Source organism: Ambystoma mexicanum, chromosome 5q (genome assembly GCF_040938575.1).
Source record: "Ambystoma mexicanum isolate Mex_15411 chromosome 5q, UKY_AmexF1_1, whole genome shotgun sequence".
Lineage (NCBI taxonomy): Eukaryota > Metazoa > Chordata > Amphibia > Caudata > Ambystomatidae > Ambystoma > Ambystoma mexicanum.
The window spans coordinates 242,778,143-242,800,587 of NC_090933.1; the positions used below are offsets into that span (position 1 = coordinate 242,778,143).

General features: G+C 48.6%; 1 protein-coding gene across 1 annotated transcript in view; it reads right to left on the reverse strand.

The window, feature by feature from the left end:
• The window catches only part of RAB12 (RAB12, member RAS oncogene family), a 430,907-nt gene that overhangs the window by 93,800 nt on the left and 314,662 nt on the right, over nt 1-22,445 (reverse strand). Inside the window, exon 4 of the mRNA XM_069620750.1 lies at nt 10,416-10,505. Within this exon, the coding sequence (XP_069476851.1) occupies nt 10,416-10,505 (90 nt within the window). The remainder of the gene's footprint in view (nt 1-10,415; nt 10,506-22,445) is intronic.

A 22,445-nucleotide genomic window follows, 5' to 3' on the forward strand; every position in this document is an offset into this window, starting at 1 on the left:
CGCCTGCAGTCATACAAACAAAGGTCCGAATTGTTTTCTTGCCCTAGTTACCAGACTGTGCATTTATTTTGCGGAATGCAGCTTCCAAAATTTTTACTGTTGCTAATGCCCATGATGTTTTTTCACCTAACATCAGCCTGTTCCACAATGTCGTTTATTTGTCTTCTTGTAGTCCCGCAAAGTCGGTGCACAGGTTGTTTAGATATGTAGCACGTATTTCTCTTAGCTCCGGACACTGCATCAAAAGATGGCGTACTGTTTCCAGTTTATTTACGTCGCCACATAATCTACATTCTTTAGTGGCCGTTTTTAGTCTAATCGCTTGAATTTCACGGGTAGAGGAGGTTTAAACAGGCTCTCATAAAGGTGATCCTGAGTAGTTTGTCGGGGAACTTTATACAGTACGGCATTGGCTCGTTCAGACTGTTAAAGCTAGGTGGCAGATGTTTCGTGAGTTTGTTGGACTGTGCCTTTTCCAGAGTATTAATCCAGTCTTGAGCTTCTAATTTGGTTTTTACTCTTGTGGGGTTCCTTTGCAAGTCTTCTGTATACGCCACTTCTTCCAATTTGTTCCTTAGTTTATCCACCCATCTGTTCAAGGTGGTCAGCTTGCGGTTTGTTATTTCAGTTCCGATGATCTTGTAGGTCAGCGGTGCCTCAGGTAGTGAGGTGTTTCTAAAGAGTTGCATTGCACCAAGAGTTACCGATTGTTCAAGAGAGAGCAGGCCTAATTCTCGCCTGATGAGTTCTACTGAAACTGAATTTGGTAGACCTAGTAGGGATTTCCAAAGAAACCCTTCCAGTTTCCTCCATATGGTGTTTGGCATGTTCAAAGTTGCACCCATTCCATAGGCGAGGGTCGGGACTACCTTTCCTTTGTAAAATTGCATCACTGGGATGACTGAAAATTTCCCGCATTTCCTGTCCAGGGTCTTCATTTGAGCTGCTAGATTCTTACCTTTTTTCCAGAGCGTTGCTTCCATTGTCTCTTCCTGGCTCGATGCATCTATGAAAACTCCTAGATATTTGTAGGATGGCACTACCTTGATGTTTATGTTTCCCAAAAACCATTTGTTATTTGCCTTCTTTTTCATAGAGCTTTTCCCAAATATCAGAACCTTTGTTTTTTTCTTGTTTATTTGCAGATTGTTTTCATCCATGTACGCCGCCAAGTTGTTTAGTTGGTGCTGAAGGCCAATCTGTGTCTGATCTAGCAGAATAAGGCCGTCTGCATATAATATTCTTGAGATGTTCACCTTCCCCAGATTTGGAGGAAAAGACCTTACAGAAAGTTCAGCTTCCTTGAGGTCACCTAAATAGGCGATGAATAGGGCTGGGGCTAAGGGGCAGCCCTGTTTCACACCGCGCTTTGATGGAATTTCGCGCGATAGCGTCCCTTGGGTGTGAAGTCGCACTCTTAGTTTGGTGTTTTCGTGTAGGGCCATCACAGGATCGAGTAGCTTTTTTGGACAATTCCAGTTTTCCAGTTTAGTCCATAGTCTTCGCCTGCCTACTCTGTTGAATGCTTGTGACGGGTCTAGAAAAGCCATGTACACTGGCGGTGTTCCTTATTTTACCTTCGCTTTTATCAGATTTAACAAACAAATGTTCACTGAGGTACTTCCATTTTTGAGGAAGCCCATTTGGAAGGGATCATGTGCAGGTGATGTTTCTGCTCAGGTGCGAAAGTGGGCTAAAAGTAGGGTTGCAAATGTTTTCCCTATTATATCCAGGAGTGCTATCGGGCGATAGTTGCCGGGTTCTTCTCTGTCTCTTTGCTTGTATATCGGGACAATCACTGCTTCAGTCCAGGATGCAGGAATAGCTTTCGTTTCTCTAGAGTGTTCAAAGATGGTACTGATGAACTCTGACCATTCCTCCGCGTTTTGTTTAATGTCTATGTTGCTGAGTCCATCTGGACCCGGTGCCCTTGAATTTTTGAGTCTTGTTATTAAGGCTCTTATGTCTTGTCTGTCAGATAGGTCAATCCATTGATGCCCTGTGTTTCTTTGTAGAAGCACCTCGCTAGATGTTGGGGCTTTGTAGAGATCCTCAAAGAATGTGGCCCATGATTCTTCACTCACTGCATTGATTGTTTTAATGGCTGTTTCTTTATTTGGCCTTTTGATAAGCGCCCAAAAGTCACTGGTTTTCTTGGTGCCAAGTGCCCTAAGCATTTGCTCCGCGTCCTTCTGGTACTGAATGTGCCTGCGCCCTAGGATCCAGGATTTGTATGACTATCTCGCTTTGCAGCTTGCTCCAAGCCAACAAAGTGTTTGCTGACTTGGCTTGTCTTTTTGCTTTTCTTAAAGCTCTTCTTTTTTCCACCACTTCTCTATCGTACGCATGTATGTTTGTAGTTGTGGCGTAATTTCCGTCTTTTATTTTCTTTCTGTGCTGTAGTAGGAAGGGCAAATAATCCGGTCGTGCTGAGTTGGTTTCTGATTCGTTGGTTTGATTTTTATAGGCATTCGTAATATGTGCAATGTTAGTTGCAGTTAATCGCAGCCGCGTACGTTGGTTATTTACCTCTATCTGGTGTTTGTAGCTTTGAGTTAGGAGGGATGTTTATGCCCATGCAATTGCGACCAAATTGTGATCGCTCTCTGTAGTTTTGACTATCGAGTAGTCTTCTATGTAATGTAGCATGCTCTCAGAGGTAAAAAAGTAATCAATGGTTGCTTTCGATTTTCCCCGCTCCCATGTGGTTATCGTCCCTGACCATGATCTCACTGTTGTAATGTTATGTAGATTTCTAGAATTCATCAAAGCCATCCATACTACTCCTCTCTCTTCGGCTTGTGAACAAGCTTTCTTCGCCCCCGTGTTGTCTAGGTCGACGTTGCAGTTCGAGTTTAAGTCTCCACATAAAATTATGTGTGTTTGCTGGTCTTCCAGTGCGATGCAGTCGATCACTTTCTATTTTTTACAGAATTCCGTGCTCAAAGTTCTCTGTGGATTTAAGTACACAGTTATTATTGCGATCTTTGGCGGTTTCATTTGCCTTTGTGTGCTCTGTTTTTGCATCCACGTTGTTAGGATTGCCAGAATACCGTATGATTCCGTTATTTTTTTGGTAATTTCAATTCCACATTCCATTCGGATAGCTATCAGTAGCCCTGCCGATGGTCGACCGAACATGCCTTTTGTTGCCGGGGCGAAAGCTATCTCAAAACCGTCCAATGCTGGTTTCGCCATTAACCATGTTTCTTGGAGACAAAGTATATCGAATTCTCCAAGGTCTTGGTTATCTGGGTTAGTTAGATGGTGGTGACTTCTCGTGTTCCATGAGCCCATCGTCAAGGCATTCTTTGTCGTAGTTTGTTGAAGATGAATCGGAGGAGGTTGTTTTTCCGGCACTCCTCCTGATGGTTGCTATTTCTCCAAATTAGAGTTTAGGGCTGCCTTTAGCCACTGCCATGGGCCCTGTGGTTTCCTTGAGTCTTCCGCGTCTTGATCAATCACTTCTCTTTCCTGATCGTTTTCCTGTTTATTTACTTGGCCTTTAAGGTGATAGCTATCTGGTCTCTGATGGTCTTCCTCTAATTCAGAACGAAATCTCTGTTTACGATATTGCTACCTCTTCCTGGGTGATCCATCTTTTCGTGCACACCTGGTGTAATTCTCTCTTTGCCTGCTCGACTCTCGTTTGGTTTCTCGATAATTATACCTCCTGTGGCTATGGATTTCCTCTACATTTGTTCCTCCTAAATTGGCCCTTTTCCAGTTTTCCCGGACTTGGCTTTTTGATATCTGACGACCTTTTGGACTCTCACTCTACTTGAGACTCCTTGGCCTTCCATCATGGTTACTTTCTTGTGTTACTTCTGTCAGTGTGAAGCCTGCTTTTTTTAGTTCTTTATATGGCTCGTTTGTGAGTCTCTCAATTGCCCCACTTTTGATATGGAGGTATGTTTTTGCCTTCTGATCACGATGATAGGGTTCAATTAAGATGAAGTCCTCTGTCTTCAGGTGTTGCAGAGAAGCAATTTTACTCAATGTTTTTAAGACTGTTTTCCTGTTCAGGACGATATAGTCACTTTTGCATGATGATTGTTCTAGCTTGAACACTATTTTTTTCTGATTTAGCTTATCGTAGGGTAGGTCTTTCCCCCTAAAATGCTCTTCTTGTTCTTTCCTTTGAGTTACTTCGTACTCTGTCTTTTTGAGGTCAATGTCCGCCTATTTACGTCACTCTGATTTGTTTCTTGTTTTTCCTTAGAGTGTTCCCCATGACTCTCGTCTCGTTGATTGACTCCTTGCTGTTTAGACCCTGTTTTCTCCCCCTTTTTAGATGTCTTGTTTTCTGTGGGGACTTCTGCCTCTATCTGATCCGTCTTTGTGATGTCCTCTTTGGCCGTGGTCTCAATGGCTTTGTCTTGAGACGTCTCCTTATCTGGCTCCGAGTCCGGGTAGACCGATATATCCAGTAATGGACCTCTCGTTAGAAATTCCTCCACTGTTCTTGGGGACTTTTCTGTGTCTATACCCTTTTTCAGAATTTTTGTAGTTTACAGGTCATCTCGCTTAGGACTCTTGGTCAAGTCGATACTGCCCTCCGTTGATGAAATTTTATTTTTTGCTGTCTGTTTGTTGTGCTAACTTCAAGCATATTTTTTCTCTTTGATCGCTTCTAGATATTGCATTTTGGTCCAGTCTCGTATTTTGGCTTTGCACCCGTACATCTTCAGCCAGAAAGGCATGTTTAGACTTGCCAGCCACCCGATCTGTGTCGACCTTCTCCTTTGTTGGCCATACTTGAGTTTGACTTCCCATTTTTTGTTGTTGAGCTTGTTATTCTGACTTTCCTCTTTGAGAGCTGCCTCCATGGCTTCCCATTTTGCCTCCCATGTCGCAGTCTGTTTTTCATTTTTAGCTTCCATCGCTGTTAAGTCTCCTTCAATGAAGTCAAATTTTGATAGTAATTTCCCTAAGATGGTTGTATTATCTTTTGTAGCTTCGTTTATAGTTTCATAAAGTTTTCCGAATGGAGCAAGGGAGATAGTAATTGCTGCCATGATCGTTGTCATATCAGATTTTTTGTTGGGTGAATTTTTCTGTGTATCCATCATGATTTCACTATGTCTTCTATGTTTCCCCGGCGTTTGTTCTAAATTATATGGTAGCGTGTGAGAGTGAGCCGGACTTTCAGCAAACGAAGATGCCCGGGGGGAGGTCGCCAGAGGTCGCTGATCCACGTGGTTCCCCGTCTGACTTCTTAGTGACATGCTTTTTTCCGTGGTATGTGTTGATCGAGGTTCACTCCCGTTTGATTGTTGCAGGTGGATTTTTGCCTTTGATTGTTCACTCATTTTCCTTCCAACACCCGAAGTGTGCGGATACTCCCTCGCCTGTTCCTCCTGTGGCATGGCATGCCCATGCAAGTCTGGAAATGAGGTATTCTCTATGGAATCTTGTTTTCCTGTTGTACATCATTGTGTTTTCGCAGGGTCTCAGTCTTGGACAAGACTTTTTTCGCTAAATCAGAGGGAACATTTGGCTCTAGCCATGCCGCATCTTGCACCATCTTATCAGAATGTTGGAGGCCTTTTATATCTGTTGAGAGGTGATTTTCGCCTCCTCCTCGTAGTCGACTGATAGAATCACATAGTGTAGGCTCCACGACTGGATCTTTATTATGCTCAGGACCATTTTCTGTGTTTTCTTTAGTAGAAGCTTTTGAATCGTCTGTTTTTCTTGTTTTATTTGCAGGCAGAATCTCTTCTACTTCCAGCATTTCTGCATTGGATAATTCAGTGTTTGTATTGAGTTTCCGTTTGTGCTGTTGCATCTTAAAGAAGTTGAGCAGTGCGTTTGAGATTAGAGGATTGGGTAACTTTTCTGTATAATTTTCCTTTTTTTTTTTTTTTTAACTGTTTTTTTGTTTTTTTAGTCCAAAACTGGTGCCTGTGTAAATGCTGCTAGTCTGCACATTGCCCTTTGGTTTCTCATTTTTTTTTGGTTTAAGGGCTTTCCCTTTTTGTCTTTTGCTATAGATTGTTTTTGTTTGTTTTGCCCCAGCCCTCTTTTTTCAGTCCGGCGCAGTCGTCTCCTCGGGGCTAGACGGAGTGTTTTGGTCGTTTTCCACGAGCGGCTTTGTAGCCAGGGGAGTATCGTCATCCAGATCATCCTCCATGATCTCCTCTACACATATAGAGTTTTCTTTTGTGTTGGTGAACACTTGTGTTATGTCAGAGGTCGCTGGTGCCTCTTTGGTCTTTGCCTGTTTATTTACTACTTCATGCTGAATTTGCACCTCTGTTTGAGATCGAGGGTGAATTTGGGCTGTTAGCAATGTCATTTTCCTCTGTACCTCCGTTATACCTCTGTTAATGTCCAGGGGCCGCCGATGCTCCGGCTCTTTTGACTGGGTCCCCCCTCCGTTCGCCTCGCATAGAGGCTGATCCTTGCGACCACCCTTTCCACTTTGCGGTGTTGTTATAGTTTTTTCCCCATTGTCCGCAGTGTCTGACGGTGTCGTTATAGCCAGACTTTTTCCCTGCGTTACATGTGTGTTGTCGGGGCCGGCCGGAGAAAGGGTCGTCCCAGACTGCCCTCCGGCAGTCTCGGCTGACAAAGCGCTCGCCGAGGCGGACCTCCTGCCTGCCGCTCCGCCACACACTACGGGTCCTGCTTCTGTCTCAGCCGCTAGTAGCAGGGTTTTCTCCACTGCCGTTACAGTGGCAGTGTTTGACATTTCGTTTACTTTATTTGTGTGTTCAACGAGGAGTTCAGGCAGAAAGTCAAAAAGCAACTCTGTTGCACGAGTCGGAGCAGATGGGGTAGTGTAGTTCTTACCTCGCTTAAAGGCAAGTGACTTTTTCTCCGGCAGCGGGAGCTTTGAGTTACTTCTGAGGCATCTTTCCCACTCCATCATGCTCGGGTCATCCACGTCACCTGCATCCCGAAACTCCACGTTTTCTCCCATCGCCTTATTCCTCTTTTCTGCAGGATTGATGATCGTCGAGTCCTCCGCGCCACCGACCCTCTGCACGACTGCAGACTACTCGACTCTGCAGTAGACTCCGCTGTAGCATCGCGGTCCGCTACGCGGTCAAAGGAGTGTTTATGTGGGTCCACCCACCGGCAATGAAAACGAAAAGCAGACTCACACGCTCTGCTCTGGACTGCAGACTGCTCGACTCTGCAGTAGACTCCGCTGTAGGTCTGCGGTCCGCTCCGCGGTCAAAGGAGTGTTTATGTGGGTCCAGCCACCGGCAATGAAAACAAAAAGCAGACTCACACGCTCTGCTCTGGACTGCAGACTGCTCGATTCTGCAGTAGACTCCACTGTAGCTCCAGAAGAAGACTTGCACAGCCCACAATCTGGTAAACTGTCAGGAACGGGCCACGAATCCTGAGAAGACAGTTCCCCAACACTTACGGTCTTTGAAAATGTCCTGGCATCTGTCACAATGAGACGAATGATGCTCTGAGACTACATCTCTCATGAGCAAGAGGGCACGGCGGATGCGCGTGGTGAAGTCATCCCACACGCGTTGTGAAGTCATCCCACACGCGTTGTGAATCCCAAGATGTATCTGAGGCCTGTATTGCATCAGTTAAAGTCTGGGCAGTGCAGGACCTCGAGCTTCTCAAAGATATTAAGTTGTTGTTTTGAGCAGTGTTCTTTGATTATTGCTTTTCGGTGTACCTTTTCTTCGGCCTGCTTCGGGACCTTGCTTCTGGAGTCTTCCTGGCTTTGGTGTAAAACAGCATTTGAGCCTGAGTGTGTTTCTTTTGTTTTAATTTTTTTCTTATTCTCTGGAATTGGATCCCGGGATCGCAGATTTAGTGGCATCTGTTTTTTCCCCGTTTTTGGGACTTGGATTAAGGAAGACTTCTGCCTTTTGTGGAACTGTCCCCCTTATTTGGATTACTTCCAGGAGAGCGTCCTCATGCCTTACGAGACCAATCCTTGCGGTTTTTATTTTAATGTAGAGTTTTTTTTTTGCGTTCATGTTAGCTAATCTCTGGACTTGGTACTCCTGTGATTCAAGCACTGGATCCGGAACGCTCCTCTCTATGCTCTGCATTATATCCCATCAGGTAACCATAGGTTTATGTTTGGGAGGGGAGTATTCTTGTCTTGGGCACTCCTTAACCCAACTCCCTTTACTGCTATTTACAGACAAGCAGACTGTCACCATTGCTGCCTTTTTGCCTGAGCATTATCTTATTATCCTTAGGGACAGTTCTCTCTGGAAAAACATCCTCCTTTAAGGAGCCCTTTTTAAACCTTTTACACAGACCTCAGAGGTGTCTCTTTCCCTAATTCTGACAAACTATAGTCTGGGCACCAAGCACACTAACGCCATCTTTTTTTTGTTATTGGCAATGTGATGAATCCAGGCAACTAATCCCTTCTCCCAAGTTGGAGCCACCCCTCTGGACTAGGGAGGTGAGCCCACTAAGCTTACCACCCACTAGGGTACAGGGCAAGCAGGATCCCACTGGGGGTGACCCCCCCCAACCTCAACTTAGAGGACAAGCAATCCCAAAACAGGGATATACGTTATCCTCCCTTGTCTCAAGAGCCTAATAGTTTTGTTGAATATATGGGAGTTAAACTGTAAAATAACTCACAACTTCACACACAAATGGGTGGTATGGTTTCTGAACCTTTTCAGGCAGCATCCACACCTCAAAAGGGAGAGTGGGGAATAGGCCACTCCCTGGTTGTGTGGGGGATAACAATCCAATTAACATTAGAGACGAGGAGGAAAGTAGCCCGCGGAGCTGCAAAGGAGAGACCGTTTCTTGGGAGGGAACCGGGTGGCGGCCAGAACAACCAAACCAGACCCCAAGGCAGGGTGAAAGAAACCAGACCCCCAAGGCAGGGTGAGAGAAATCAGACCCCCAAGGCAGGGTGAGAGAAACCAGACCCCCAGGACAGGGTGAGAGAAACCAGACCCCCAGGACAGGGTGAGAGAAACCAGACCCCCAGGACAGGGTGAGAGAAACCAGACCCCCAGGACAGGGTGAGAGAAACCAGACCCCCAGGACAGGGTGAGAGAAACCAGACCCCACAAGGTTGGGTATGAGACCTGAGACCCCAGGAGGGGTAAAGACCAGGAGGTAACTAACTGGAGAAAGTACCACGAGATTCCTTGGTGGTAAGCCTAAGGAGAGTAACCTAGTGCAGACTTAGAAACCAACGGCATTCCCAAGAGTGGAAGAACACCCGAGACCAAGTCCCTGGTAATCCAAGGAGAAAGAGACTAACCCAAAGACTGATAAGCACCTCGAGGAGGTGAAGGTGGAAGAGACACTTGATGCCTTTAACTGTGCAACGGGGAAGTACCCCTTTTTCTGATAGAGACATTGTGGTGGGGTCAGAAACCAGTTACCATTCCTTTGTTTGGGCAAAGGCCCTTATTGTACCCTTTGTTAAAGTTCGTTTTTTTGCTGTTGTTCGTGTATAGTGGTAAGGATAGAGTTTAGGCTACAATAGGCTTCTGGATGGCAGACTGCTTATTTTGTAGGACATGCTGCAAAGCACTGTTTTAGATTGCTTTTCTTTCTCTTTAGTGTAAGGGTAAGAAACCTATGGACAGCTTAGGCTTTGATTTTTCCAATCAAGAAATACTCAACTCAAAGCGTCGGTTTCCTAACCTGATTTACCACAGTAAGTAGTCAACCAACTCTCACGCTCCTCTCACCAAACAACTGCTACTCACTGATTTAACATCACATAGCACAACAAAATAGGTTGCTCATTTCTATCAATACTGGACATCCTCAAGACTGCATTTTAATTTAGTAATTACTAGGTCATTGTAAATGCTTTGTATGATGTTTCAGACAATGGTCTAGCGAAAAAACCCAGTTAGGTTCAGCAGTTCATTATCGAATGGTAAACTCAGTCCTACCAGGCAAAATCGGCGACAGCTTGAACACCAAATAACATAACATGACAAAGGCTCATTGAAACACACACCCATATACTGGGGGTAGGAGGCATACCCCAAAAACGTATATAACCAATATTAAATATTCATCCAGATTTGAAAGATAAACTTCCTCTTTAGGTAGAGTTTTCCCCATCATTAAAAAATCTGTAACAAACACCACAATAAATGCTTTTCAACATATATGATGTCCAGTTATACTGCATACACATGTGTATAGTAATTAATAAATACATTTGTGCTGCAGCAATGCGCTTTCTCTGTTGAGGACACAATGGCAGGATGGTGCAACATTTAAAAATATTTTCACTCGTATAGAACCACATTTAAAACCAAACTTAAATCAAACAATGTCTCACGGAATAGTGATTATGAGCCCCTTACAGCTGTTGTTTCTTTCTAAAGTTCTACTTATTTATACCGCGGTATGTCATCAGTCTGTGCTTATGTGTCCTTTCTCATAAGTTTCAAGCAAAAAAGTGGTTATTTCTCTGTAATAGTTACCTTCTCTCCTTGCTGCCGCGTTATCTCTCGGTCAACTTCACAGTCCAGCTTATTGCCAACTAGCAAAAGTTCTGCATCTTCAGAAGCGTACTGTGAAGAATATTATATTGCATATAGTTAGGAGATCAGAATAAGCAGTATGTTTGCAATCAGTTGAGCTGCAGAAAGAAATGATTGCGAGTGGTACTGAATAAGTTGGCACAGGTTCAAAGATACAATAAAGAATGGACGATTGTAAACATAGCATTACATTCTGAAAGTGAGAGCTAAAAATAAAGACAATCATTAGTATATAAAAATGGATATAGAAAGAAATAAAACAAAAACAGTTTGCAACTATCCAATTCTGCTTCCAGAACTGCACGCTAAACAGAATTAAGAGGGCAGCCTAGAAATGTCTCTGCGGCCGAGTGAATAAGTTGCTGGATCACGGGAAGCCTCGGCAGCCTTGACAAAAAAAGACAAAGAAAAAGTTCTAGAAAATACCCTTCAAAACTTATGAAACGTCCCCAGTATTACTGCAGTTTAAAAGGTAAAAGTCTCGGGAGAATAGCTCAGGTGCAACGTGCTCGCCTTGGAAGCAATACGACACAGGCCAACACAAGTTCGATACCCGGGTCCACGCTTAGAAACCTCTGGGTATTAAGCGCGTTAAAAAATAACCTATCATATCAGATATAAAAAATTATCTAATCTAAGGCCGAAGTAGGTGGGAGCGGTCGGAGCGGTGCTGTTCCTATACTTTTATTTTAAAAAGAAACCTTCCGGAAAGATTTCGTTTTAAAATTAAAGTGTAGGAAGAAGTTGAAAGTTGCAATTTCAGTGCACTGCACTGAACATTCCCTTCAACAGCTGGCACATGCGCTTTGAGGTTTGTATTGTGCGTGGCGTGGGATGGGACGTGGTGATGGAGTTTGTGGGGAGCGGGGCAGGCCAGTAGGGAACATAGTTCCTCTACTTCTTTTCGTACACGTTCGACCACTGGCTGTAAAGTTCCTTCAGATGTGCAAGACAAACTCCTAAGAGTGAGACTGAAATAAGCAGGCAGGAAATGATGTATAATCCCTGACCAATCACAGAGAGTCCGTAAATAAATTCCGATGAGGGCATGGCTAGCAGCAGGCATGCTGTGAAGACATAGATGGCGAAAGCTCCCGGAAGAGATCGCAATAAAAGATGTATTTGATGTGCTTTCTGTCGTGAAAGTCACTTTTCGATCACTTAGACGAGATTCCTCCTAGAATCGAGGTTGGTTGGCCTCTGTAGATGCTTGATCTGACACATAATGGACAGGCCTGTCCTAAAATGGCGACCGGCAGTTAGCCTTCAAAGACCTGCTATACGGTGTGCAGACGGAGTGGGAGACCTGGTGAAGCCAGGTGATCGTTGTGGCCCTGATGACAGTCTGGGCCATAAATTCGAGCCCCTCCAATCCCTCTGTGTATATCGAAAGGGACCCGATGGATGTGAAAGGCAGCAGAGCTGTGTGGGAGCTCCGGAGCAGCCGCACTGGTGCGCAGACGGACCAGAGAGGTGATGGGTGCTCTCGGCAGCAGTGTGAGTAGCCGACTGCTGCGTGGAGGAATGGCCACTGTATAGCTGGTAGACACACACAGAGTCTACTGAGTGTGGCGCTGCCCGATGACGGGCTTACGCGGCGGCGTGACGTCTCACGCCGCCGCGCTGAGTATAAATAAAGGGGGCGTTCCCGGCCGCATCAGAGCGACCGGGAAGCCCGAACACGAACACGAAGGACTGGTGTCGGCTTGACTCCTTCATGTGGTGGGGGCTTACGGGACCGCGTGGGGGCTCCGACACGCCCCCAACAGTGGCGACGAGTGGTGAGGGAGACCCGGGCCCGGCGGTATAATCTGTGGAAGATTAATTTTTTGAACGAAGCGGAACGGACCTTCGTTTCGTCTCATGCCGGGTCGCGGGACGCACACGCGGCCGGCGGCCATTTTGTCTTGGAGGCCGTAAAACTTCACGAGGCTCCGGTTTGGAGCGTGAAGTAAACACGGGCCTAATTTTTGGACACATTCATAGCAGGAGGTCTACCCTGCACGCCCATGTCTGATTTGTGGGTTTTAACCCGATTTTGGGTCTTTTACGTCGTGTGAAAGCCAGGAGAGGACTTATATGACAGGGCCTGTCTAGGCCAATCCATCACCTTTGCTCAATTTTTGGAACTTCCAAGTCCTTTTGGATTGCAGCAAGGTGGATCCACGGTGTTCTCTTTGTCCCCTTCATCATCAAAGTGCCGTGGGTGTTTTTCTTTGTCTTCTTCATCATCAAGCTTGGCTGCTCTGGGTACCGGAGTCTGTTGTACATCCACTGGTGCCTTGTCCGGAAGCCTCCCCGTGTTGGAACTGTTCGTGTACCCGGGAAGGAGGGGTGAGTCGCACTATGATGGTGGGTGTCTGAGTTGCGGCCCTCAGGACAGTAGGTGGGGGTGCCTGTGCGCTCAAGCCCATGGGTGACTCTGAGGATTCGGACAGTGGTGGTGCAGCAGCGTCCCTTCCCCGCGATCGTGGCCAGGCAGCGGCTCAACAACAGGCCGCCCTACCTCCGGTGATTCAAGTCCTTGCAGGACCGCCACCTGGACAACCAGGGTTTCCCATCATGGCTCAAGCACGAGCACCCGCGGCCCATGCCGCCTTGCAGCCCATTCCGGAATTCGATGCGTCGGGCCCACCCTCGAGCATGGGGCCCCGATGGAGAAGATGGGTGAGTCGCCTCGACATGTACTTCAGGGCTGCTCAGGTGACGGACGATGACAGCAGAATTGCCACCATGCTGTACTCGGCAGGGCCGACAGTCCAGGAGATATTTGAATCGCTTACTCCTATCAACAACTCTTATGATGCGGCCAAGGCCGCCCTCCTCGCACACTTCCTTCCCCTTGCAAACGTGGACTATGAGAGGTTCGTCATGCTCTCGGCGAAGCAGAAGGAGGAGGAGACACTGGACACTTTTTATTGTCGCCTACGCCGCCTCTCCCTTGGTTGTGCATGGGGGGATGCAGACGACATGATACGCACGATGCTAATCCAGGCATGCTTCTCCGGCAAGCTCAGGAGGCAAGTCCTGAGAGAGCCGGGCCTCACGCTGCCCCGCATACTGGAGCTGGGCAGGTGCCACGAGGTAGCAGAAGCCCGAGCCAACAAGATGGAAGCTGGGTCTCGGTCGGTGAGGTCAAAGGAGGTGTGTGTCGTGTGGCGGGGTGGCCGAGGAGTGAGACGCCCGGGTGGAGGACCCCGAGACAGGGAGTCGTGCCAGAAGTGTGGGTACGACCTCCCTCACATGGCAGAATGCCCGGCAGTTGGAAAAACCTGTGGGAGGTGTGGACTGGCCGATCATTTCTCAAGAGTATGTCGTGCAGCCATGCCGGTGATGGTGCCGAGAGGTCAGGCACGGACATGGACTCCTCGCCAGAGCCAACAGCCCAGTATTGCCCAGGTGGAACAGGGTGAAGTGGAGTCCCATCCGGAAGGAGCTGAAGACGAGGAGAACATCTTTTTCGTCTCAAGCGTGGGAGTACTCAAAGGAAGAAGCCGGAGACAGCCGAGATGTGTGGTCGAGATCAACCACTCCCCAGTCCCAGTGCTCGTTGACACAGGCGCCTCTGTCAATGTGATGGCCAGAGGGCATTATGACTCTCTCAAACCCCTCCCAGGTCTGGTCGCACCGAAGGCCCGCATATTTGCTTTTGGGGGTCAGGAACCGCTACCGCTCGACGGTGCCTTCGTGGCAGACGTGGAACATGATGGCTCACAAATCAAGGCTCGATTTTATGTGACCCCGGTGAGCAGCAATACCCTGCTCAGTTGCGCAGCTGCGGAGGCCTTAGGTATCGTCAGCTTTGCATACTCCGTCCACCTGGAGGACATTAATGATCTCCTCGACAAATATGCTGCACTCTTCAGTGGGATCGGAAAGATGACGGGGGAACCAGTTCGATTACACATCGATGAGTCAGTGCAGCCCATCGCATTGAAACACCGCCGAGTACCATTCCATTTAAGGGAGCAGGTCGATAAGGAGCTGGACAATTTGGTGAGCCTGGATATCATCGAAAAGGTTGAGGGCCCAACCCCCTGGGTGTCTCCGATCGTGGTGGCCAGAAAGCCCAAGCAACCCGACTCGGTACACATTTGCGTGGACATGAGGCTCCCCAACAAGGCAATCAAAAGGGAGCGCCATCTTACTCCAACGATCGATGATATCATTGCTGATGTTCAGGGGGCTTGAGTGTTCTCGAAACTGGACCTCCGAGCCGGGTATCACCAGGTCGTCCTTCATCCAGAGTCCCAGTACATAACAACGTTTACCACCCATCGGGGACTATATCGATACAAGCGGTTGAGTTTTGGAGTATCGTCTGCCGCTGAAGTGTTCCAAAACATCATTAGGGGCGCCCTAGCAGATCTGGAGGGCGTCCTCAATATCAGCGATGATATTCTGGTGTTTGCCAAAACCGAAGTGGATCACATGAAGAGGCTCGATAATACTCTGAAACGACTTCAATCGTTGGGCCTCACCCTGCAGAGGGAGAAGTGTGAGTTCATGCGCCCCTCTATTGAGTTCTTTGGCTTCATATTCAAGGAGGGGGGGTGTCGCCAGACCCGAAGAAGGTTCAGGACATCAAAGCGGCGAAGGCCCCCGAGTCTGTGACGGACGTGAGGAGCTTCCTGGGGATGGTAACGTATTGTGGGCGGTTCATCCCGAACTTGGCCTCGAGATCTGAACCACTCCGGGCGCTGACCAAGAAGGAGTCACCTTGGCATTGGGGCCCTCTCGAACAGGCCGCCTTTGAGGACATTAAGGGTGCCCTCACAACGGGAGATACTATGGCGTTTTTCGACCCCGCCTTGGAATCGGAGATTGTGGTTGATGCAAGTCCTTTCGGGTTGGGGGCAGTGCTGACTCAAGTGGATCACAACGGGACTGTTCGAACCTTTGGCATATGCGAGCAAAGCGCTCTCCGAAACGGAACAGAGGTACTCCCAGATCGAGCGGGAGGCCCTGGCAGTGCTGTGGGGCTGCAAACATTTCCGGCTCTATGTCTTGGGACGTCCAGTGACGGTGGTAACTGACCACAAACCACTGCTTCCGATTCTAGTGGGCTCATCGTCAAAACCACCAGCTAGGATTGAGAGGTGGATGCTCGCCCTCCTCGAGTATTCAGTCACCCTGGTATATAGGCCAGGGGCCAACAATGCCACGGACTACCTGTCTCGTCATCCGGGAGTAGGTGGGGGAGATGGACATGACACCTGCGGAGAAGAAGCGGACAGTTATGTACGAATGGTGGTGGAGGCGGCAACGCCAAATGCGATGTCCCTAGAGGAGTTGGAGGCTGCTGCGGCTGAGGATGAGTGTTTTCGAATCTTGAAGGACACAATGCATAACGGGTCTTGGAAGTCCATCCTCGGAGCCGTGTCCGGGCGCACGCCGGAAGCCAAAACAGCTCTGGAGCAGTTGTGGAAGGTGAAGGAGGAGTTGTCGTTCTCCGACTCAGGCTGCTACTCCGGGGTGACCGGATCGTCATTCCCCGGTCAAAGGTGAGCGATGTGATCAGTCTCGCCCATCATGGACATCAGGGCGCCGCCAAGACCAAGGCGCGGCTCCGCTCGAAAGTCTGGTTTCCGGAGTTGGAGAAAAGGGTGGACGACTTCGTGGCGGCCTGCGTATGGTGTCAGGCGGCCTCTTCTCTGCAACGAGAACCTGCAATTGAGGCAATGCCCCGTGGCACGAGGCCCTGGGAGATCGTCCACGCCGACTTTGGCTCAACATCAGTGGGCACTCACTTCCTGGTAATAGTCGATGAACATTTGAGATACCCGGAGGTTGAGTTCGTCGAATCTGTGGCCTTTGAGCATGTGGTGGTGGCCATGGAGAAGATATGATATGATATGGTATTTGTAACGCGCCTATACACAAGTGTTTCAAGGCGCGACGAGGGAGGGGGGAACAAGGGGAGACAGAAAACGATCCTACTAGGCCAGGTGTCATTCAGATCGCGCAAGTGCAGGGGTAGGGGAGGGGAAAAGTGCAAGGGGAAGGGGAGGGGGGGAAGTGCAGTACAAGGTAAGAGGCGGACGTAATAAATAAATAAATAGGGCCAGCTGGTGGCAAGTGTGAGGTAAGTGCAGAACAAGTGCTGGGGGAGGGGGGGCTGTAGGGATACAGAGACAGACCCGCAGTGCAAAGGGGTTCCAGGGCATCAGTGCAAGTGTAGAGTGGCATGGCCCAGGACCGAGGCCGTTTAGAGTGGTCCAATTGCAGGATCAGTGCAGCTTCAGTGAAAATTAATTAGCCGCTCAGCAGGGGAGAGGGAGAGGGAAAGCAGAAGCAAAGAGGAAGGTTTTGAGGTGCTTCCGGAACCGGAGATGGTTCTCCTCAAGTTTCAGGGAGGCAGGAAGGCTGTTCCAGAGGGAGGCCCCTGCCGCGGAGAGAGATCTACCCCCAGCTCGTTGCTTCGAGAAGCGGCTAACCCTGAGGGAGTTGGAGGCGGATGAGCGAAGGGCTCGGGAAGGAAGATATTTGGGAAGAGAGAGTTGAAGGTATTTAGGACCCAGGCCCCAGAAGGCCTTGTGGACAATGCAGAGGGTTTTGAACTTTATCCTCGCAGCCACTGGGAGCCAGTGTAGAGATTTCAGTCCTGGAGAGATACGGTCCCTGGGCTTGAGGCCAAGGACAAGTCTCGCAGTTCTGTTCTGGATGAGTTGCAGAGGGCGGAGAGTGGAGGCAGGCAGATTAAGATAGAGGCTGTTACAGTAGTCCAGCTTCGAGAGAACCAGGGCTCGGGAGACAGTGAGCTTCTGGGGGAAGGAGAGGAAGGGAAGAATACCTCTGAGGAGGTGCAGCTGGTAGTGTGACCTCTTGGCGACGTCAGAAATATGAGGAGAGAAGGAGAGTGTGGAGTCGAAGATGACCCCAAGGTTTTTTGCCTTGCAGGTAGGAGCAGGGAGGGGGCCAAGGGAGGCAGGCCAGAGAGCTACAGGGAAGGAGGGAGTGGGAGTACCGATGAGTAGAATCTCAGTCTTACTGGCATTAAGGCAGAGGTCATTGGCGGCACACCATTCTTGGATAGCAGACAGACAGTCAGAGATGAGGGAAGGAGAGGGGGAGGCTGAGGGTAGCCTGAAAATGAGCTGGGTATCGTCCGCATAGCACTGGAAATTAGGGCAGAGAGCGGCGATGCGGTGGGCAAGGAGTGCCAGATACTGGTTGAACAGCCAGGGAGAGAGATTAGATCCCTGGGGGACACCACAGGTGGAGAAAAAGATGTCGGAGAGGAAGGACCCCAGTTGGACCTGGGAGGGTCGATTTGAAAGGAAAGAGGTCAACCACGCCAGAGCCTGACCAGTGATACCCAGGTTTTCCCGGAGACGGTTGAGCAGGATGGCATGGTTGACAGTGTCAAAGGCAGAGGAGAGATCGAGCAGAATGAGAACACACGGAGTGTTGGAATCAAGGTTCAAGAGCAGGTCTTCACAGATGTTCAGGAGAGCAGTTTCCGTGCTTCTGGCAGCTCTGAAGCCAGATTGATGGTCATGAAGACTACCAACAGATTCAGCATGGAGGTTAAGCTGGGAGATGGCCAGTTTCTCCAGGAGCTTGCCCAGGAAGGGAGTGATGGAGATAGGGCGATAGTTAGCCGGGCAGGAGGGGTCGGAAGAGGGTTTCTTGAGAAGAGGGTGCACAAGGGAGTGCTTGAGGGGGGAAGGGAAGACTCCAGAGGCGAAGGAGTGGTTGCAAAAGTCAGCCAGGGCAGGAGCCAGGGAGTCGATGTGGTCCTTGATAGTTTTGGAGGAACAGGGGTGAACCTGTTTAGACGAGACTTTCATAGATCAGACTTGTCTGGAAACCTTGTCAGCAGAGAAAGGTGGAAAGGCAGAGAAAGAGGGAGGAGGGGTGACTGCAGAAGGGCCAGAGGAAGGGCCGGGTAGGGAGGGAGGGAGGTGAAAGGAGGAGAGCGAGGACAGGATGTCCTGAGTTTTAGAGATGAAGTGAGAGGCCAGTGCAGTGCAGAGGGCCTGGGAGGGGACAGGAGAGGTAGAGACTGCAACAGGGTTGGCCAGCTCCTTGCAGATTTTAAAGAGTTCGGCGGAGTTGTTTGATGCCGCAGAGATGCGGGCTTGGATAAGGGCTCTCTTCTTGGTGAGAACAGAGAGCCGGTACTGCCTTTGGAGCAGGCGGCAGGCCAGTTTGTCAGAGGATGAACATGAAGCACGCCATTTCCTCTCTGCAACCCTGCACTTTCGTTTTAGGGTGGCGAGATCCGAGTCGTACCAGGAGTTACATTTGGCTTTGGGCTTCAGGCGGATATTTGCGGCCCATGGTTTCCCCCACACCCTATGCTCTGACAACGGATCGCCCTTCCAAAGTGAGCGGTTCTCCGAGTTGATGGAGAGCTGCGGAATACAGCACAGGAAGATCTCCCCCCTGTGGCCCCGAGCAAACGGGGACGCTGAGAGACTGATGAGGACTCTGAACAAAACATTCCGAATTGCTCAGGGGCAGGGGCAATCATTACAACGTGCCCTCTATCAGTTTCTGCGGGTGTACCGCACCACCCCACATGCCGCCACGGGAGTGGCACCGGCAGAGGCGTTATTTAAGAGGTGCCCCAGGGGACTGCTGCCGGAAGTTGGGGAGAAAGAACCAGGGGTCATCGATAGTCCGCAGGTGGAGGCTGAAAGGCGAGTCCGAACGGAACAAGAAAACCTGCGCAGGGGTCTCCGACCTCAAAGACTTGAACCGGGAGATGAGGTCCTTATCCGTAATCGACACCCCCACGAGAAGCTCTCGCTCCCCTATGAACCGGAGCCATTGGATGTAGTGGCAGTGAAAGGATCCATGTTGACGGCCTCGGATGGACGATCTGCTGTCACCCGAAACGTGAGTTTCTTTAAGAAGCTGGGTGATCCACGAACTGAAACCCCACCCGAACCTGATCCACCAGACATGCCTGCTGACGGAGGTCTCTGGGACGAAGGACCCGAATCCCCAGTCCGGGGAGACGCAGCGGAAGGACGTCACGTGCCGGAGGTAGGCCGGAGGTACCCCCAGAGGGCTGGGCGAGGGAAACCTGCCTACCTCAGCGAATATGTTGTGGGACGCTTGATTAGTGAACTGGGGTGAGAAGATCTGGGTGGATGACATTAAAGGGGTTTTTTTTGGGTGTGCAGTAGTGTTTATGATAGATGTGTGGTTTCCTGGTTAATAAAGTTACTGTTAATCTATGTTCTTGTTCGTCCCGGAAAAGGAGGAGTGTGGCGCTGCCCGATGACGGGCTTACGCGGCGGCGTGACGTCTCACGCCGCCGCGCTGAGTATAAATAAAGGGGGCGTTCCCGGCCGCATCAGAGCGACCGGGAAGCCCGAACACGAAGGACTGGTGTCGGCTTGACTCCTTCATGTGGTGGGGGCTTACGGGACCGCGTGGGGGCTCCGACACGTCCCCAACACTGAGGGAACCCAGACTGGGAAAGCAGTGTGTACATACTTGCCTACATTTGAAAATCAAAAACCCTGAGATTTATGCTCCGCCCACAGTCACACAAGACTCCGTCCATTTGCACGTGGCCCCGCCCACATGTCAAAAAGGTAAACACCGTTGCAATGTGATGTGACGTCAGACATTTGCAGTTCAAATTGAAATAGGCATATTTCATTAAACTGGCTTTTCACAACCGCCAAATTGCACAGGACAAAAGGAATTTGCCTTCCATAAAATCAACACGTTAAAATGTGCACATGTAAACTCCAAGAAGCAATATAAAGCTTTTGCCTGTATTTTGCAGTACGGAATTTGGACATTTCACCTTTGTTTTTCATCAGGTTATTTAGTGCAGTGGTGAGTTGTCCAGCCTGCAAACCTGATGTCTGTGGTTCAATGGGACTAAGTACACCCTCTTAAAAATGTGGGTGGACTTTGTCCACCCACCCACCGAGCCCTGGTAACCTGGGCAGAAGGAATGAAGACAAAATAAACGCGCGCTTGCATTGAAACTCGGCAAAAAAGAATTAAAGGTGAAGCTAAATAAACACGCGTTATTTTGCTTCACCTGCATTCTTTTTGCCGATTTGCTGAAAGCATATGAACAGTCATTGTTGCAGAGACAAAGCCACACTCAAGCAGGGAGTCTGGGGCGGCGCAGTCCTGCAAGCATTTAAAGAAAAAGCAACCAGTAAAAGCTGCCCCCAACCCCAGCAACCGGCTCAGGCGAGGCACATTCGTGCCGTTTCGGGTCCGCGCAAACCTCCACCCGATTGGCTACCTTTTGCAGTCAATCGGATGGAGGATTGGACGGACCCGAAACTGCTGAGAAAACCCGGAGACCCAGAAAAAAGGCAAAAAACCCAGAGTCTCAGTGAAAATCCAGAGGAGACAGGTGTGAAGGCACCGAGAAGACCGACAGCAAGAAGGGACCGGTTGGCAGGCAGCGCTGGTCCGAGGAGGGCCCCTGATTAGATGCTTGACAAACTGGTTAGGTAGACCTGCCGCAATATTGAGTGTCTCTGAGGTGGAGACTGTAGCTGAGTGCTTGTGCCAAGGGTCAGTGTTGCCAACTCCTCAGTAAGAAAAGTAGCTATTGGCTGTCCAAAAAGTAGCTAGAAGTAGCTAAATGACGTCATCACCTAATTTGCATAATTGGGCAGGTGCATGATGGGCGATGGAAAATCTGAGAGGCAAACATCTGTGAATTTCACTTTAAAAAATCACCCTTCTACGAACGCACCAGTTTGTCTGAAAACATGTAGAATGTACTAGGTGTGACTGCAGGGGGATTAAGGTTGCCTGTCCTGGTGCATAGTGCCCCAGAGAATTCATTACATTTCCGGATAGAGCCATATACTGAATTATGTATTGATATTTTATCATAGTACAGTTTACTTCTGGAATAAAAAGTTTGACATTTATTTATGTTTTGCTATTTTCATTTTTGCAATACAGTTGTTCAAACATGTTTGACTGCAGCCTTGTGGGTTTATTCTGACAAAATGCACCAATGGAGCTTTCTAAAATACACAACTGACCGCACACGATGGAAAGATGTTCAAATCTGTTAAATATTCTTAATGCAAGTGAACATTGAATTCACTTTCTAAATTCACTGGGGAAAAACCGCAGAGCCGAAAGGCAACGTTTGCCAGTGCCCTGCAGCAGCAGCCTGGTCAGTGCAGCACTGCACAAAATGGAGGCTGAGCCTGACAGGCTGCGGGATGGGGTCAAGCTCTGCTGTTGCATACACTGGTAACCCCATAGCTGTCAAGTCAAGAGTTACGTCCGCATTAGGTCAGTTGTTAGTGAGAAATCTAGCTACTTTTTTTTCATTGGTTTGGAAACCAATAGAAAAAAGTCTAATTCCCAAACAAATGGGAGAAACTAGCTAGATTTCTCGCTAGCCGCGTTTTTTAGCAGAAAGTCGCTAGGGGGGCGCACTTTCTCGCTAAATATAGCGACAAAGTCGCCAAGTTGGCAACACTGGCCAGGGTGGACTGGTGGTGAGCTGCGCCCGTTGATATTGGAACATGAGGGGGGGCGCACTAAGAAAAGACCTGCAGGGACTACTATGGTGGAGTGCACATCAGAGAGAAGAGGAAATGAGGTGAAATCACCTCAATTTCTGACACCCTCAGTTAGCTCAATAAGAGCAGACATATATTATTATATTAGAATCTTAGATTTCTTCACATTTCTTTTTTCTTTTTTTCAAATTAGAATAACATGTAGTCTTTCAAAGAGGAAGCAGAAATATTTATGAAAAATGCAGGTAATGTTTAATTCACATTCCTGTCATATAGCTACAAAAAGTGGCGGTTTTAAAGACAGAAATTCAATACAATAGTCAATCCAGTGCAAAATGCCAATGCATTTCGGTGTGAAACACCATCTTCAGGGCTGTGCAAACTTAAATAAATCATACATAGAGGAAAATAGGCCATACAGACAGGAAAATCATGTATGCAGAGAAGTATGTTCTTATGGATTGTGTACATACCATGTTATGCCAGTCAT